Here is a 19,747-nt window from a genome sequence, read left to right on the forward strand (position 1 = left end):
TAATGTATGTACAGCCTACAGCCAATAAGTGATAATTTGGAAGCTGTAATGATGCGTAAATTTCGTTCAGAGGAGACCTTTCGAGTTCATCGTTATCAGGATGTTTGCGTGTACCTGCCACATTCGTATGGGGTAGAGAGTTTGGCCGGAAAGAGAGGACTATTTTGTCTAGGAGAAGGGTGGCTGACGAAACGTATACGAGGAGTGGAAAGGTGGCTTTAATGGGCTTAGGACGTTTGTGTGCACAGCCACGCCTGCGAGGGACATTTATCCGGCAAACGTACACTCTGTACCACAGTACGTTCTGCCATTCTGTCGACTAAAACTGAACCACTGCTGCATGCTTCCACAATCTCAAGCAAATAAGTATCGTCGTTTCCCACTGGAGTCATCCAGATCGGCAGACTGACCCACGACGAAACAAATAGGCTAGGACAAACACACAAAAATAGAGATGAGCGCCACTGCGTGCCATGACTTTAACGAAAACGCATCTGGATGAATAACATGTAGATAGGAAATTTGTCAGGCTTGAATCGTCAATAGTCTTTGAGTGTGCTTGGGAACGAAGGCCAGGAAAAACAGGGGTAAGACATGCTCATCATGAAGGTGCCTTTATAACTTCAATAGATAAGCCCACATACCGGTCCACAGGCAGGCGTAAAGCTCATATAGCAACATGGGCGATTGGGACCTGCTGGCGTACTCAAATCATAGTGGGATCTAAAGGAGGGTGAGCGAAAATGGGCAGCAGTAGTACCAACTAGAACTCGTAGGACTATGCTCTACGAAAATCGGCTCGGGCGCTAGTGCAACAACTTTCTGGTTAGTTAGTTGGCCCATTTGATCTACGAGAGTTACGCTTTTGCCTGCACCCCTAAATCTGTCTGTGTCTTTCTTTATGTGCTGTTCGCTTCGTCTGTGTGGAGCAGAGCTCCCCCGAATTGGCCGCTCACTGCCGTTGCGCTTGCCACCACCGTCATCACTTCAATGTACCCCCCACCCCCCTTTTCCGGGGCACTGCTACTAGCTGTAGTAGAGATGCGCTTGCCCACAATTCGTTGCATTGCCGACCCGCGTTCACTTTCCGCGTCCCGACAATCCAATCCGGCGACGGCCCATCGGCGGAACTCCACAAACCTGCCAGACATACTCCCAACAATTCGTTGCTCTACACCGTATTAGCATCCTAACCGCTCTCTCTGGATCTGCCCGTTCCCTTTTCCTACACTGGCTTTCAGCCAGCCCTCCTGGCTTTTTTTCCGCCTACCCACACAGCCGCTCTTGTTGAAAAGCTAATATTATTATCAAGTGCAAACAGTCCTGTATTACGGCTGGGCTAGGTCGACGAAAGCAGCCAGAGGAGGGTGAATGCAAAATGCTAGTAGTTTGGTCGCTTAGCCGGCTCATAGCCAAGCCGGCTTCACTAGTGAGACCAAGAAGGAAGGCCAAAACCGACCCGTAACAGACAGCGTAAGCAGACAGAAGGTAAGAGCGCAAGGGAGAGCGAGCGAGTGAAAGAGAGAAAACCGCAGGCGACCGCGAAACCTCTCGCAATCCCGTCGACGGGCCGAACGACTGAGAATAGTGGAAATAAAACTAGAACTGTTGGATTCAGGTTAAACGAAGTAAGCCGTGTTCGTCGATCTAACGGAAACGCGATCACAGCACCCACTATTCCGGCATAAGACCTGTCGGTCGAACAGGAATAATAGAATAAGTCAGAGCGAATTAATGTATCGTCCACTTGTAACAGTTCGCCAAAAAAAAAACGCGTATATTGCTATGGAAGAGGTAATATGAATGTTCATTTGCTAGAGAAAACAACCTTTTTTACATTTTTGGGTTAAGAATAATCCTCGATTAGTTGTCTGCGCTAAATTTTTACTGCGACTACCCCGTTATTGGTATTAGATTTCGAGCCTGGTTTTTGATAAGCGAGCTTCGAAAATCGTTGGGTATTCATTCGGTTATAGAGAGTCGAGTGGCCTCGGCTGGTGAGGGTATGATTTGTTCTAATACTATCCAACCTTTCGTATCGTACGAATGGTCGAAACTGGAATACGGATATTCGAAGTGTGGCATTCAATAACAATATCTGTATCTGTGCTAGCTTTAATGTATATACATATATATATTCTGTGTGTGCATGTATAGGAAGGATATTTGACTTTGCAGCTCTAATTTCCACAATTTGGTCACAGCTCATCCGCAAGGGGAGTCCCTCCGCCGAGGGCGGGCGGGCGGCGCAGACCCCCGGCCATATTAGCAGAGCAACGTTTTGATACTTTAATTCACCTTTCCTACTAGCCCCTATCGAGTGGTCTAAAGGTTAGCTTCCTTGCCAGCGGTGGTATTCGAAGAATCCATCTAGCCGGTCCGGCTGATTGCCAGCTTCCCAACCATCGCAAACATAGCCGCGATGTCTGCTTGCGCTTTGGAGACTCTCTGGACGCCGCGCGACTCAGAGGTCGGAAACTGGGAACGGGCTGGATTGCTGGATGCGAAAGGGCGCTCAGAATTTAGGAAAATAAACTAACAAAACGGAGAAAAGCTCAGCTGCGGATGCGTGGATGTCGACTGAGCACTTCCACGACTACGTTGTCATCCAGAGAGGAAGTTTACCGTTGTCTTCAATTAATGAAGCGATTTACATAATGAATGGGGACGTACCCCGCTGCAGAGATTACCGCACGAAGCACACAACAAACAAAACCGTCAGCCTTTCGGTCTGTCATCATGCAAAGTGAAGAGCTACCATTGCCGGCATGCCGAGTTCCTTTCATGAGGGCCGGCGGGCGGGCTCACGGTCAGGCAGGAACCGTTGCGGCAACGCAATGGAGAGCAAAGCGCATGCCTGCTGTGCTGGACCAAGTTGAGAAGAAAATTCTGACATTGGCCTTGCGTACGGAGTATGAGTAGTGGAGAAATGGATAGCTGCGCGCAAATCATTTTCGCCCACTGCCCAGGTCTATTATATTGAGTCCTTTAAAGGTTTTCAGTGGAAAACGAGATTTGTAGCTTCGGTGCTGGTGGGTTCCATTGGTCCTATGTATCTATCTTCTGTTACGGGAAATTCGAATGTATTGGAGGGAGCGTGCTGCAGCCAACTAGATATGATCTTTGTCGAGTAGTCTGGGACGATACCGTCAAACTCGTACTGCGACCCTGTCATATTTACGCACGTAGCGCGCAGAATAAAAATTCCGTTTTTTCAGCCTGGCCGAACTTCAATAGCAAGTAGATTAACGGATCAACTTTTTTAGTCAGGCTTAGCAGACATTTAAAGCTCGTTTCTCGGGTTAAATGGTAAGCATGCCGTACATGGTCATTTGTTAAGAACCGTGAATAGCATTCATTTGAATGCAAGAAACGATAAATGGAAATTCGAGGTCGGAATTCGAGCTGGCTCACTCTATCGGCTAGATCACTTGTGTGAGTGTTCGTTCTGCCACTATTGTTACACAACGCTGCGTGTACAATACAGACAAATTCTGCCTAGAAGAAGATGCCAGAGACTAAGTTACGAAAGTAAAAAGGGGTAACGGTCGGTTTTTTTCAGAAACGTCTCTGTCTAACGTTTCCTATTTGACGCGTCTGCTTTCCCTCGACTCATACGTCAACTCGACAACAAAATAACCACCCTCCAACATGTCAATTCCAGTGTTGGTTGTTCTCTTCGGACTGTCGAATTGTTAAAGCCAGCCGGCCTGCCGGCTTCGAACATTCAACCAAAAAGATAACTCTTCGCCGGGACTAACCCTGCTTATGGCAGAGCGTGCACTTGAAAAAAAGTACTTCGTACTTGTGGATAAGAATGTATAGCCTGATGATCTGCCGTTTACAGTGATCCATTCAGAAACCTTGGCAGGGCTATTGTAACGATGTGCAGAAGAAATAATGCGCTATTTTGCGGGCAAGTAAATCGATAAAAGAGATATAAACGCGGTAGTTAAGTTTATCATCTTAATAAATCCATCTATTCATAAAAGTTAAGATCAAATGATATACCGTAATGCCATCCGGCCAGTAATGCATTGAAGTATAATTGTCTTTGACTTCGGCCTTTGGCAATTAACAGACCATCACTAGCAGGACACCGCTTCTGAAAAGAGCTTTGGATCGTCATTGCTTTGGCGTGTCTCATCATAGAATAGTGGGGCACATGATCTCGCTTGCGGTGACATCAGCCTAAAACAAAGACTCTTGAGATGAAAAAACAGATGGCAAGCGAAACGCAGAGTCTTTGTCGAATGTTATTTTTTGCTGCTGCTGCTGCTGCTACTTGTCACACTGTTGCCTGTATGACGATGATCATAAATGCACGGTATGGCGATACGTGCCATCACGTGCATTGGCTCTGTTGGCAATGGCCAGCAGTACGCCAGTGCCAGTGCCGGTGCCGGTGCCGCATGCCGTGTTGCTATGCAAATGTTACCGTCGCTGCTCGAAGGAAGCTTTGCCTCTCTGTTTCTGTCCGCAACTATCGTAACATTATCCAGGACATTTCATTGCACCCCTTCCTGTTATTTCTGCTGCTGCCGCCATCGTCACGGTCTCTGTTGCTACTAGACTCACATTTGTACTGCCATGGAAAAAATTTACGTTGTAAAGGTTGTTGCATGCGACCTGGCTAGGTTTGGATCATGGCAACGATGGAGAGCAACGTAGAGGAACGACGGAGGCGAAACGGTGACGCGCTACAAATCTCGATTTGTTTTCCCCTCGGTAGCTTGTAGGCGGGCTTGCACCAGCTACAGTTTTCCAGCGAAACAAGAGGCCCGGTTGTCTGCCAACTGCTTGCTGTTACCCCTATAGTACAATACTGCGGAAAAGCGTATAGGTCCTAGACAGAAGAAGATACGCGAGGCGTTCGGTGAGCAGGGCCGCATAGCAGGGGATAGATGTTGGGGAAGTGATGTGTATCCACGAGGCGGTCGAGCCAAGAACTGCCAGAGATCTCGACGCCGACCACCGGCTTCGGCTGCAAGTCAATACAAATAAACACGCGAAAGGCAACAATAGCGGCGAGTAAAAAGCGGTGGAGGCAACAATATGTTGAAACATCCTTGCCTCCTCAGTCTGGCTTGTGTCTTTGCGCGCCTCAATGACAGAACGGGGTGAAGGGGAGGAGTGCAAAAGCATGAAGTCGCTCGCCCTCATGCCTTTCCCGTTCTCTTCCAACCACCGCTTCGACCCTCAGAGTGCCCGATTCTGTTGTTACTACTGCCACTGTTGCAGGGCAGCAGCGACGCAGCCACAGTCGTAATGGAGAATGCGAGGCCCGGTAGAGGATGTGACGCAAGCGCTAGGGATAGTGGAACCAGCAAAGGCAGTCGCAACAGAAAGACGAGTTACGGACGCCTCCTACTTGGCGCCTCCGGGGACGAAAGTGACGAGAAATAAAAATATACGGTTACAGCAACAGCAGCCAGCAGCCATGAACGACAATAACGACAGAGGGAGCAACAACATCAGAAGAAAGAAGTACGACGACGCCGCCAACAACAACAACAACAACAGAGGGTCGGGGCGACGCAATACGAGCAGCTGAGTGAGTAGACGAACAACTGTATGTCGACTGCAAAGGGTAGACGACGCACAACGCTCTGGGCTTGGGATTCGATGTTGTGCTGGCCTCACTTCGATGACATGGTTTGTTGGTGGCTTGTCCAATTGAGTGGTTTGGTGAAAGCACGCATTGTAGGCTACAACTTCGGATCTGCGGACGGTTGTTGTACTGGCCGTATTGGCTGGGCCGTACGGAACGCCGTAGAGCAAAGAGAGAAAACGGCTATGACGACACGTATTGGGGTGGGCACAGTGGTCTCGTGCGGTTCACTAGCGAGGACTTATTTTTTTCTGCTAGGGAAGTCGCACGCAAAATAGAGAGAAACGCTAGGAAGAAACGACCAAGGATTTAAAATGTCGTGGCACTACTTGGTGGAAGAAGGCAGTATTGCGCTCTCTGGCAGTAGCAGTACTCGGCCAATAACAGCAGAACGAAAAGGGACCACAAAAGACGAGAAGGAATGTAAAAACCAGAGAACGCTAGAAGGACGCAGTAGTTTGGGGACGCAGGCCTTACACAACGAAACTCTCCCTTCGTCGTCCGCGTCACCTACATGCGAAAGGAGCAGTAGCAATACGCCACAATAAGCACAAAAGCACAAGGGTGTTTAGTCGGTCATGTATCGATATAAACACCAGAAGTTCCTGCTAGATAGAGTGTTGCGTGCGCTACCAATGACTGTAACAAAAAAGTGCGCGGAAAATACTGGCCCTCAGTAGACCTGCCAGAAAACATGAAGCTGTCACACACATAGCTCATGCCGACACAATAAGTCTGGCAGAAGGCTTTCTAGTCTGACTAGCGATGGACCTAACGATGCAAAAGGTACTTTTCGTTGCCATTTTCGTTCTTCTTTCTCTACACACTGAACAGCTTATCGAGCCTGGGCCCGATAACACGAAGACTCTGCCCGCGGCCATCACTCGAGCGCTCTGAGGTTCGAACAGCTCCCGTTCGACAGCAAAGGCCAGCACCCACGAAATTAGCACAACGAATTCCATTTCGCAGGACCGCAGAAAAGGGGACCAATGCCTTGGTCAGATCGGAGCCACCCTTAGCTGGGCGCCAGTATAATAATGAATGGTTCACTTTACGCTAACACAACCGTGGCGCTGCGATCGGGCTGCCACGACGATATGGCAATGAACGCGACACAGCATGGCGTTTCTCAGTATGGCGACAATGTCTATAGTGCGACCCAGGCCACACAAGTGCCAAATTATTGCATCGAATTACGTTGTCAACAGCGATCTTTTCTTCGTGCGATGCCACATACATAATTATGCATAGTTGTTCAAACAGGATTCTGCACTGATAGATTGCCTTGGGTTTTACAATTTTTAGCGAAGACCACATGCCATACACGATTAGCGTAGCGCCGAACCAACGGCCATCGAACCCTGACCTGGCGATCGCACACGCCTTCACCGGTATCCTCAATACGAGTCAGGTGTGAAATATGGCTGATTACGAATGGACAATAAAGCTGTTTCATTAAAGTCAGGATCGCACGAATAGAATTAACAGCAGCAGCGGCTTCTGATGATCCAACGATATGTAACTGTACACATTGTTCGCCAGCCGTTGCATGGGCTACAGCTTACGATTACATGTAATACACAATTTATGCCCAGATCGAACAAGAAAACCCAATAGAGATCACTACAACATTTGAATAAACTTTTGGATTGGCTATACCGGCGACAACTGAATTCAAACGTACACCACAGACCGCAGAGACGAAAGAATATCCCCGCTTTAATACTTCAGTCTCACAACAATTAACAGTTGTCCACTCTCCGCCGAACCCTTGCTCGCACTTAGAAAAAGGGCGAAGACCAAAAGAGAAAAGGTACTTGAGTTACGTGTAGACCTTAGGTGTAACTAGCTGAGTAAAAGAGCTGGTTGCTACATCGAAGCTACAAGCAAGCTAATAACTTGCTTACTGGTCTGGCAACGGATTTGACTATGCGTCCGGCAACAACAGTTTTACAAAATGTTCCTTACGAATGATAGCAGTTGCTGCCGGCCATGGAGACACCCTGACCTTTAGTAGTGCAGCTTGACGGTCCCGTGGTCGAGGTCTCACTTACGGCTGCGTCTTACCCACAGGCGACTCAATTTTGAATCGCTTGATTTTGCCAGCCTTCGCTATCGTCTCCTTTTGTCTACAAACTCGTATGAAAATAAAAGGGTAGAAGAAGCTAAATAGGCGTTTCAAGGTCCTGCTCGGAATGGGGGTGGTAGTTCCAGAAATCGATGATTGCGGCGCGCATCAAAGCGAATAGACTGGTAGACTCTGCTTCGTAAGCGTAGTCATCTCCATCATAGAGAGACTTGTAGTGGTTGCAGTGGTAGCCGTAGCTAGCGGCGGTGCTAGCGTCAGTAGAAACCGTAGCCTTTGGCTTAGTCTTGCGTGGCGGGATCGACGATCGGTCAAGACACGGATGTCGTAGCTCGACACGTAGATCTATACAATTGCCTCTACCATGTGCAGTGCTGCTTCAGTCTCTGGCTGCGTCAGCGAAGGAACTATGTAGGGATACAGAGCTGACTGGACTTGTACCGAGTACAATGTGTGCTTGAGATGTGTTCACCACGCACGCAGTGCCGGGCTGGCCTGATTAGGGCGAGGCAAGGCACCAATGCAGGAAGAGAGAGAACGGTCAACGGGGTAAAGCGCGTCAGAAACGTGTTATTGACGCTCGTCTCGTTGTCAATCAGAGTGGTGCCAGCAGCACAGCACAACATCATACGTGACAACGCTTCTGCCGTCCGGTGAGTTCTGAGCGGACGACTGTGCGACGTTTGTGCTACGAGCACAGAGTAGCAGTTAGACAGAAAAGGAAGGGGGGGGGGGAGGGGATAATGCCTTTTCTTCTTTAACATTGAGTGTAGAAACGAAGATCTTCTACGCACGGAGCAAAACGGATGTGTTCTGGCCGGCTTCCTATGAGGCTGTGTGTGCGCGTGAATGGATGTGAACAGAGGATTGTATTTACTTTCAAATTTTGTTGCACGAAAGAGAAATCTGTGCAATGGCGATTCTGCTTTGGAATCGGCGTCGTCGGCCAATACTGGACGAATAATAGGATGATGTTCACTACCGCCCCCTTCCGCGACATTGTGAATGTCAGATGACGACCCAGCAATCGGTGCTGGCACAAGATGGATAAGCGCGTACAGGACCCGATCGTGGGTAGATAGAAGCAGGAAGGTCTACGGCGATGCCAACCAGTGCACAGTACAAGGCACAAAAAATAGCGACAACACAAATACTTATACACTCGGCAGTGCACTCATTCTCGGTGGCACTGATGGCAGAAGGAACACAGCGTACCCGGACATTCAAAAAAGGGAAGAATTGCTGTGCCGCCCGAGTTTAGGCTTTGAGGCTAGCTGTATTAGTAGTCTGCTCTTGGTTCCTGTTCTGAGTCTTGCTTCACGGTCATTTTTTCCTCCGCTTTTAATTACTTATTGGGGAGCGTTGAGATTCTTTGCTCAATTCTGGCCTCCTGGCCAAAGTCAGTCAGGGCAACTGTTACGCCCAGGGTCGTTACTGTTTTAACGGAGCAGTTGGGGTCGCTGTTTGAAAAAAATGGCATTGTAGATTGTGGGAATGTCCCCTGTTTCACTACCTTAAGTTATTACGGAAGACTCGTTTTCAGATGATTTTCGTAGTATATCTATGTATATAATTATTCTGGTAGTCGAGCTACCGTTGGGTAATATAAAAAACTTGGCTAGGTCCCTCCCTTTCTCGCTCTTTGTCGGTTTTGCCAAGACATACATTTTGCTTACTGAAGAAAAACAAGTTAAAACGGAGAGCAGGACGGACAAGCGACAAGCTTGGGTACCCTCAACAAAGGTGCTGGTGTTTTTGTATTTCCATTTGATGGATTGTCATAACGTTGAATTTTCATTGTTTTCGCAGCTATTTCTGTTGGCCAATATTACGGCCAATATATAGGACACTAAAGTGTCCTGTACCGCCCAAACTTTTCTACCCTAGCAAGATGCCGTTTGGCTAAAGAACAAGTGTTTTTAGCATCGGCGTCGGCATCTGTTCCGAACGGTCGAGGTCCGTACATAGGAGGGGGATGACGAAGAATCCAACTTAGCTCTATTCAACAGCGAGCTACTTAGTCACAAAAGCAGTATTCTGGCGCGACCAACGTGATATAACTTGTGTTACGGCACTAGACTCCTACGCGATGTTAGCAAAGAACCCTATCATTGTTTTCGGCGGTGCTCTACTCGGACCGTGGATGTGTTCGTTATCATTAGATTAGTATATATACACTTGCCCTCCAGGTGACTTTGAGAGACTGTGATCCGGTGGCGTGAATCGCAATCGCCGTTGGAGATCCGGAAGGTGCTGCAAGTGACAATAAAACAATTAGTGAGGTAATCAATGCATGAATTAATTGAGCATCGGCGTGATTCCCTTGGTTAGATTTCTAATCAAAATTTTACTTCTACCTCAAGTCTTCACAAAGTCCATGTACTTAATACGCTTGCGTATATCTGCAATCATTATTCGAAACTTGAAATGCAAATAAATCACACAAAAATTGTAAATATAAGTAATAAATATTCACGTATAGGTTGTACTCAACTGCTGTAATATTCAGCTAAAAAAATTCTGTCACAAGGAGGCAACACGACAAGGCAAAGGTAAGGCAAAACACGCTGACGATATCTGTATCTCGTTACCTGACAATGCATAGTAGCGTAATGTATAGAATGAATAGAGCGGTAACATCAACGCGATCTGTCTGTTTTTGTCTGGTAAAATAATTGTGCTATAATCTTCACCAATACATCGTATCTATCTAGGTTAATAACGGCCTATACCGGCGTTAACATATCACCACAAACCAGCGCCGACGCGAGATCACTGATCTGCTAAGACTTTGTCCGTCGTGTTTGCCGAATGACTAGTTACCCAATAGCGGCTCTATTTGGATTTGTCATACAAATACCGCTACTTGGTCCCCCGGTAGCACAGCTTTCCCAGCCACCACCTACATTCTTTCGAGGAAGACTGATAAATTGTCTCGTTCAGAGGAACATGATTCCTTCGTGGGAGTCGCCCACACAGGAGAGACCCCAAAGGGACCGAACAGGGGTAGTGGTAACGAGAGTGGTCAGCCGTCGTCCTCAAGCCCATCTTTACTCAGGGTCAAGGGTCCTGATCTCACAATGTCACTTTTACCACTGCTAGCCTGGCTATGAAAAAACACTAGCTGACATAGCTGTGCAGGCTTGTTAAGGATCTCAAGAGAATACCTCCATATTCCCGCTGCCTTTTCCTCTATACCCTTGTTTCATGTGTTACATTGCTCCCAAAGTCCAAAATGAGCGCTCAGCGCTTCAGCGATAGTATTTGGCTTCTAACACTGGCGCTGGACACGACAGCTTAAATGTACAGGTTTTTACACGCTGTTTAACCGTATACCTTATAAACATTGGAAAATAATGCGATCACCAGGCTTGGTTGTTCTTAAAGAACTGACTAAGCAACGTTGTTAATTCAGCCCTATACATAATAAATAGCAACAGGATATCTCTCAACGATATGAGTAAAAAAATAGTTATGTTGATGATGAACTGAAAATTTATTGGGCTTCAGTTGTTTTATTAAAAAAAAACACGATTTGGATATGCAGTAATTTTTTCAAAAAAATTACTTAACCCAAACATCAACAAGATGTCTATTAAATGGGTTTTTGTAACCTCACATTATATATATATATATATATATATATGTAATTTGTTGAATTTTGTTGATGCCCTGGATAGTTTGGCAAAGCGTGAGGTATTTTTCTATGAAAATGAAGTACATGCGTTCCAATACCCGCTGTTATTATATACACTACAAAGGCAGTATTTGCCAAATCAACCTAGAATACCGTCCACTGATAATGTCACATAAAGGACTCAAGCTTTTTTCGATTTTAAGGAGTATCGATTTCGGGTTTTTACACGAAAATCTTTGATATACGTACTGAACACAAAAACTCACTTTTTTTGACAAGAAAATATCATTATGTCAGCGTGCCTTTGATACTAAAATAACGAAAGTAACAAATAAGCAGCATTTATGCTTGGAATTGAATATTTCAATAGAAAATATGATGATCATAGCTTACGTTCTTCTTTCGTTGTGAAGATGATGGAATCCGTAAAGTCACTTTGGCCTAAGGCGTTCCTTGAGGCTATTCGGCACTCGTACTGTTGAATAGGCTCCAGAGGTCCGAGTACAGCTCGTAGTGAGGTTCCATTTATTTCTACTGAGCTGAATGAATGTCCCATATTTTCTGTGAAAGGTGGCAAAACAATGAAAGACAAACGAACATGTACTTAGACTTAACGACATCGGTTGTCCTCCTAATCACTCAGGTGTATTGTGTGACTAGAATATTTAACCATTTGCAGAGGAAACTCTGCCCGCCAACGTCATCAGCGTCTAGCCTACCTGTTTTCGGAGCTACCTACTGCAGTACGGCGAAAGCAAATAATGTACGTCTGGTCACGGCGGAGAAAGACAGTTGCCAAGTGATATTTTGCGTGTCGGCTGCCATCATGCTGCGATCGCTACCCGACTCGACATGGGCTAACTAGTGGCAAAGTCACATCGAAGCGTTGTCGTCAACGGGTGAACATAGCAAGATAGATCATTTCTCCAAAACTAGAGAAGTTCTTCTACTACGGTTTGGCTCACAACGTACTAGAAGGCATCCAGGATGCGGTTAGATAGGTCCACGACGTGGCCATTTTGCAAGAAGTTCACTCTGCTCGTTGCAACAAAAATAAAACGTCCTCATCGCGTTGCTAAGCAGCGTCTGCCTATATTGGTCGAGCGCATGAATGAGTAATTTCCGGCCAGTGTGTGGCCAATAACACGAGACAAAACCGGCAGCTAGACAGAACGACGACCATGAAGGCCATACGCGTTGGGCCTTGGCTACTATGTCCGAAGGAAGGGGACACCCGACATCAAAAAGAAGAACGAGGCAACGGATTCTGTCGGTTTAGGACAGACAAATAACGCACAGCTTCGAAAATAGCCAAACCGTCGAAAGCAAATTGGCATTAAAGATGGTAGCAGTTATATTGTGGCCCATACAGAGTCATTCGTACTAGTCCATATTGGATAAGGGTTCATTTTAGAAACAGTGTGTGTAGGTCGAGCTATCTGTGAATTGTGTAAGAAACAAAAACAAGATTGGACGAACAGATTTGAGATTATATATATAAACGGATAGAAAAAATTGCAGAGGTGTTTACTAGTAAACAATGTCAGTTGAATGTGAACTGTATAATTCAAGTGCCTTCATGTGAACTCGCTTTATGTGAAAATATATACAGTATAAGATATGATGAAGTCAAATAATAAAGTTGAGAAAATACTTGGTCGAAGATGGTGGTTTATTTTCTTTGGGGGGGGGGGGGGGTGTCAATTAAGTTTAGGTACATACGAATTTGGGTTCTAACCTTTAAATAAATACTCTAATTTTAATTGTGAACACAATTTGTCTGATACGGGATTAATGCATTTTCTGGCGCAAACTTGAAGTTTTCGTTTACTAAGTGGATCTAATATACATAATAGTTATACACAGGGATCTATTAAGACGATCATGACAATCATTCAGACGATTCGAGTCTTTCGAGTACCGGTACACTTTTCTAAATTCTAGTCATATCACTTACGCGTGATCGAGCTTTGATGCTTTGAAGAACCACGAGAACGCATCCCACCACGCATATAAACTAACAGCCAGCAGTTCTCGATCAGGCCAGAAGAAGAAAACAGCAATTGTCGAAACAGCTCGGCCAACCGAATTCAGATGGCGCCAGAACAGAGGCAAATAATTCGCTCGCTATCTTTATTTAACTAAAAAAAAACTACCTCTAAGTGGTAGCAGACGCGGGCGTATTTTTCTTCCTCCATTCGAAAGATAACAGAAAGTAAACGCAAAGCTAATGCGCATCGCTGAGCCAAACGGGAACCAGCCAACAACCAACGTTCAGCTATCCTGAGATCACAAGTATACGCACAAATTCACATATGGCGCTCCGCACATTCTGTTACCCCCGTAGATGGTGGCAGGTCTCTTGAACGCTGCTTCGAATACTAGTTGCTTGCCAGGCTTCGTTCTTTTGTGCCTTTTGCGTTGTGTTTCTGCCGCAAGTCGCGCACTGGGCCGGGACATGGACGATAGCGTCTCTTGTGAACGTTTTTGTGTGCGAATGTTCTCGTGCTCATTGGTTGCTCCCTTAGCTGCTCCGCTACGCTTGTGGGCAGTGGACTGACGACCGCTGTGCAGCGGACGCGACTTGTCTAGCAAGTGCAGCACTCCGCTCGACCTTCTCTTCCTTGTCTAATGAAAGAGTTTCATCATAGCGGTACGACGCGTTTTCCCAACGTGCTCCCCAAACGGTACTCAGACGAACATGGCATATGCTAGTGGCGGAAGCACCGTTGAGCCACGCTCCCAAGCACGACCGAGCATTCTGGCCGATCTGTTGATTACAATGAGAAGGACTCAATTTAAAACGTATGTCGCCATACATTCGTGCCTGTCTGCCTGTAAGTTGCTTCAGGTCGCTGACCTAATGTCAAGTATTATAGAAAACTTGTTTAGATAAAGGTCTTACACATTTTTCTTCATTTAACTAACCGATCAGCTCAGCCGGTTCAGTCCAACCGGCCCTGTCTCAGTCTTTGTAGAATCGTCAAAATGGGCGACGAGCTTCGCCTCAGCTGCCGTCCCGTCAGCTGCTGGCTCAGTTAAGTCTTTAGACGAGGTGGGCAGGACAGATTTGGAAATTTTGGCAAGTTGAAGCGAGAACGGCAGCAGCAGCGGCGGGCGTCAACGAAGCCGCTGTTGCAGTGTGCTCAACGGGAAAAGAGGTTAACCAAGAACGCCTGACCCGCATACAGATATCTGACTTCGCAACTGCAAGCTAGCTCGGACTTGCGTTCCAAATCTTAGACTTCACAGACCTCTAAAGGTTTCTCTCGCAAGAAAAGGCTCTCACTCGTCTTGTGACGAGAAAGCCGTCAACCTGTCAAAAATGTCCTTTCGATCCCTAGACGGTGGCACTGTCGAGCGACGTCGAAAAAAGGTGACGCAACCTTTTTTGGACGTCGCTCAAAATCGGACAGAGAACTATTTCTAGAATCTGCAGCCCGCCTGCCTTTTCCGCCCCTCGAAGACTTAACTCAGAGGCCTGTCCGATGTTCTGCTCGCCAACTACACCGACGCGACCGACCGACAGACAGACAGACAGACAGTCACGGCCTCTGCGTCGTTCTGAGACAGCGTCTCACTCGACTTTTCGATTCCAGCTCGATGGCGCGTTTTTGAAGTCTGAAGCTGAGCTTTATAGATGCCGGAGCTTAGTTTCGTTCGGTCCATCCCGTTTTAGATGTCTGTTGGAAGTCACCATGAGTGGATTATTAACATGGTCTCACCCACCCAAAGGATAACGCATAAATACTGATTAATACGTATAGACATGTGTACAGGCCAAGTATATCACTAGTATTTCAAATGTATGTAAATGACCTAGTTTTCACAAGGCCAGTCAGTCTTTGTGACGCAGACAGCTTTGATTATTACATAAAAGTAAAGCAGAATTAATGTACCTGTTTATTCTGATTTACTTTTTTAAAATCTCTTTTCATCAAAAGATCAAATGTAGTAGTAACTGAAGTTCTTAAGTAACGACAGCTCTTCTGAGAGTCGTGTGCCCCAACGGTTACAGCTCATCAAGTGTGCTTATCAGGATTATCAATTAATTGGCAATTGCATAAACTAGCCTTCAAGAACAATATGTAAAACTGTAATAGTTTAGATCTGTAGCAGTCGAGTGCTAATCTATTTAATACACGATAGTAATTGTCAGATTGGCCAGTTCTCACTACGCGAATGTGACCTTACCTGAAAGAAGTTCGCTTGCGATAGGGATTCAATTGATAGATTCATGCTCTAAAAAATGGCCAACCAGTGTTGCGTTTATGAAACTCGATGTATGGAAGTTGTAATTTTTATCACATTTCTTCTATCCGACGATGGGTGCCCGTCCATCAGGTCTGTTATGGTTTATAGCCCTATTGCCAAAAAGATTTTCCGCCCTGTTTCAGTCCTCTACAACACGTAGGAAGCTTTGGGGACGAAACTCCCTTCATATAAGGATGCGCACACGTTCGATATTCCTATTATATCGTCCGTAGGGATACTTGTTTCCTGCTCCTCCTTACGCCAAGAGGCTCTTGTGGCACCATTCAGTGCAAACGGTTGATTTGCGGTGTTTAGCTGAAATGCTATTCGCCAAAGTCCATCCGCGCCGCACGATACCGTGTATGTAGTTAAAAGAAGGAAGGCCAAAAGCTGAGAAGAGGCTTCACAAATCGAGACTAAGCGGTAAAGTAAGACTAATTGCTAAGCTCTAACAGCGCGTACTGGCAGTGTGCGCCAATTGGGCTCGTTTCTATGTAGGGAGCCAAAACTGGACTAGCGATTACGAAAAACGTCGTGCAAGCGATGCACGATAGAAAAATGTCCAGATACCGTGAATCTTAGTTCCACCTACAAACCCAGCCGGAATCGACAAGATATCGATCATTCTATTATTTATGTTCCTCCCTTTCTCTGTTTAATTCGATTGTATCGGTCCTATTCAAGTGGCGAAAAATAGTTAAGAAAAAGCATTCACGGTAGCTTCGAAAGAAGAACTTCGAAACAGGTAAATGCGACAAATGTTTGGCGGTACTGGTTCCGCTCATTCTTAATTGGAAAGTATCTGCTGATGTTCCCGGCCATTCAAAAGTTGCTGAATTGGCTGTCTCGGAGTGAGTATATAGGGGTTAATCTATTTCACGACAGTGTTTGTTACAGATGTTTTTACCACTAACACATGTTTCTTTTTCTAATTCGAATCCGAATGAAAAACAGCTACCGAACTATAGGACATAGTTTCAATACACTATTCGATGGTATTGCAAGAGCTGTCTGGCTTCGTAGCCGTAAAGCGTAAAGTTTGTGTGGACTAATAGGTAGCAGTAGTGGATATGTAAGTTTCCTCACAATAGAAAAATAAGGCAACCAATCAATTTATGAGAGACATTACGCGCTTCCGCACACATATGGGTGTCCACGCATAGAAGTGTCCCAACTACATGATGGCACATTAGCTGAGAACGCCGCTAAGTCTATATAGTAAACTGATTCATTTACACAGTTCATCTGCACAGTGTCGTACAACCAGCACACGGTCATAAGAAAGAGTGGACGAATTTTTAAACTTCCAACTTGTATTTGAGCCTGACTGAATAGAGTTCCGAAAGCAAGTTCGAAGGCTATAAATAGCGCTGGTATGACGTTTCCACTGACACTCCGACAGAGTTTCCTCATACACACTTAAATCGCTCAACCGATGTCACTACGAAAAATGATGACAGCTTACGGGGTTAGATTGCATAAACGTCCCTTCATCTCAGTTGTGTTAATGATAAACTTGTTCTACAATGTCTTGTCTGTTTCATTGATGACAAATCATTCAACTAAGGGACAAAGCATCGTCAACATCGTTATCATTTTATTTGCGATCAGCTAAACGACATTAAGACCGGTACATAACTTTGTGCCAGTTGAGATAATTCACATACTTACACTTACCCATATGCGGCTTGTACTGGATGATATACGAGCTGATGGCGCTATTCCCGTCGAACAACGGCTGATTCCAGCGAAGCGTGGCGTTTCGACCGAACACTTCGTATACAGCCAGCTCGCGCGGGCTTTCGGGAGGCTCTGTAATTTCGACATCGTGACAATGTGTATTCTTGTTTGGTGACGTGCAGTACGTTAGAAAATAATGGAGGCATGTGTAACTTTACTCCATCACGATCCGTTTGAATTCTGCCAATGTTACCCATGTCACTAGAGATTTTTTCGGCAAAATGTGCAGCAGTCAAGGCCTTATGTAAATACTTTTGCGACATAATGCCTTAGTAGAGGCCCATATGGGACGCCGTGCGTACCGTGCCCGTCACGTCTTCGTGAGATTCAAGCATGCTTGATTTACATGGAATTTTCTTTTAATTAGGATATACAGCTCCTGACGTATTGGCAGTTTTATAGTACGACACGAATCTGCAGTCAAGTGCGTCTAACTGTATTGACGTACGTTTTTCAAGTCGTCACAAAACAAGCTCATAACCGTCCAGCTTATATGCTCGATGTTCTAGAAAAATTGGCTTAGTCAATGTTGGCTATATAAGTATAAGGCGAACGAATGGATGTTATGTCAATTACCTTGGACGATAACGTTTATGTAAGTATGATCGTCTCCGAATCCATTCTGTGCCTTAAAGGTGTACAAAGCTGAGTCCTCTCTTCGAGTTTCTTTGATTGTCAGATTTACAGCGTTGCTACCATTTATGGTTAGCTTGCATCTACAATTAATGTAGAAAAGACAGATTAAAATATGCGTTATCAAGCTAAAGTATATGCATTTACCTCTCTTTCTAGTAAAAGTAATAGAAATAAATGTCGAACCTTCTGTCTGTTGAATAGCCTTCGTTCTACGCGATGCCTAATTGCAGAAAGTGTCGATAGATTTCAAATTGATGATCGTAACATTAACGAGAACAAAGGCATTAGGCATATTTAGCTCTTGATCCTTCTCGCTTTGAACCCTTTACGATTTCGTCTTTGGTCGAACAAGGGACAAAAGCTTCGCTCCGTTGTCCCTGTGTCCTGTTTCTCGGCACATTCGGCTTCGTTGCGAACATTGTGGAACTTCCCTTTAGGGTATCGATTCATGCGCGGTGATTTCTCTCAAGGACACTGAATATTCATACGCACCTATTTCATGATTACCTGGTTACGATAGCTGAACTGCTATCGATGCATTGTAAATGCGTCTGAACGGTAAACGGTTTTACAGTATGGAATGCATGCGTTACGCTATACCACTATCGGGAGTAGGGAAATTCGAATTCGTCACAGAATGGCCAACGGACGGAGGCGACTGGTGAGGGTGGCTACCAGCGTCGACACCCGGAACTCTCTGGCGGCTTGCTCCGCAGCGCGTGCGCCGATCTGGCAAGAGAGAAAGGGAATCATTGCTAGAAGTTGCGTCGCGAGCCAGAACTCGAGGCGGGGGCGCGTGAGGCGTAGGGAGAGGTGGTTAAGGCGGAAATGTGACGATACTGCTGCTCTGGACGCTCGTTCTCTACCATCACACAGGGAAGCGCTGCTTTGGGTTCAGGCGAAGGGGGAAGGGAGTCGTTGAGTCCCAATGAGAGAGTTAGACCAAACTGGCACCCGCAAACTCCCGTACAATTACACCGTTAGGGCCATAAATGTGTAGCCATTCCGTAGTGGCACCACCATCGTCAAATATATAGTCGTAGTAATGGCAGTTATAGTAATACATTTCGTCGACACTTACCTCTGGGGTTCACAGATGAAAGTTTGGAAATTACGTTCATAAAAGAACTTGGTCTTGATCGCTTGGTTGCCGGTTATGGCGAGGTGCGCGAATGCGGTAAGATGGGCGCCTCGTTCCACGCTGATGGTTTGGTAGATCTCGCTGAATTGCGGTCCACCTGTCGGGTACAAAAAAGGTAGAAAGGGAAAGAACGGCATGGGAAGAACGTGCGCGTCGTGGCGGTTGATGAGTTGAGGCGGGAGCTCAGAAAGAGGAGCAGCGGAGCCGCCACCAGTTGAAGCAGGAGGGCGGGATTGAACGAAGTCGATAAAGAAAATCCCGAAATGAACGGAGATTCGAGGAGTAAACGAGGGCGAGCCAGAGTTAGCGAGAGAGAAAGGTACTAAGAGTTAGTGAACATCATTGCCGTAAGCAGAGATGGTAGGTGATCAAATTTTATTTAGTTAACCGCGGGAGCAAAGCAGGTCAGGCTACTGTGTCGGTACGGCCTGAGTCGTTAGTTTTCAGACCTGAAACAGCCGTCAGCTAGACCTAGTCTTGCTTCCAGCACCATTCTTCCCGTTTTTCCCCTGTCATTCTAGATACCCCGCGCTTTCCTACGCGAGCGTACCGCGTATAGCGGATGTTTCTTTAACCCGCTTGAAGAAACGAGATCAAGAGAGACCTTGTATGTGGGAGTGAACCCTGCGAACCAACTAGTCC

The 19,747-nt window shown here is 46.0% G+C and overlaps 1 protein-coding gene across 3 annotated transcripts in view; it reads right to left on the bottom strand.

Annotated features, from left to right (window-relative positions):
- LOC111249218 (cell adhesion molecule Dscam1-like) overlaps positions 1-19,747 on the bottom strand; it is a 191,194-nt gene that overhangs the window by 17,331 nt on the left and 154,116 nt on the right. For all 3 annotated transcript variants that reach the window (XM_022802779.2, XM_086986052.1, XM_086986053.1), the window contains 5 exons: positions 19,046-19,202; positions 17,905-18,044; positions 17,266-17,400; positions 11,728-11,895; positions 9,880-9,950 (listed from right to left, as the gene is read on the bottom strand). In XM_022802779.2, the coding sequence (XP_022658514.1) occupies positions 9,880-9,950; positions 11,728-11,895; positions 17,266-17,400; positions 17,905-18,044; positions 19,046-19,202 (671 nt within the window). The remainder of the gene's footprint in view (positions 1-9,879; positions 9,951-11,727; positions 11,896-17,265; positions 17,401-17,904; positions 18,045-19,045; positions 19,203-19,747) is intronic.

This window comes from Varroa destructor, unplaced genomic scaffold (genome assembly GCF_002443255.2).
Source record: "Varroa destructor unplaced genomic scaffold, Vdes_3.0 BEIS01000004.1, whole genome shotgun sequence".
NCBI classification, from domain to species: Eukaryota; Metazoa; Arthropoda; class Arachnida; order Mesostigmata; family Varroidae; genus Varroa; species Varroa destructor.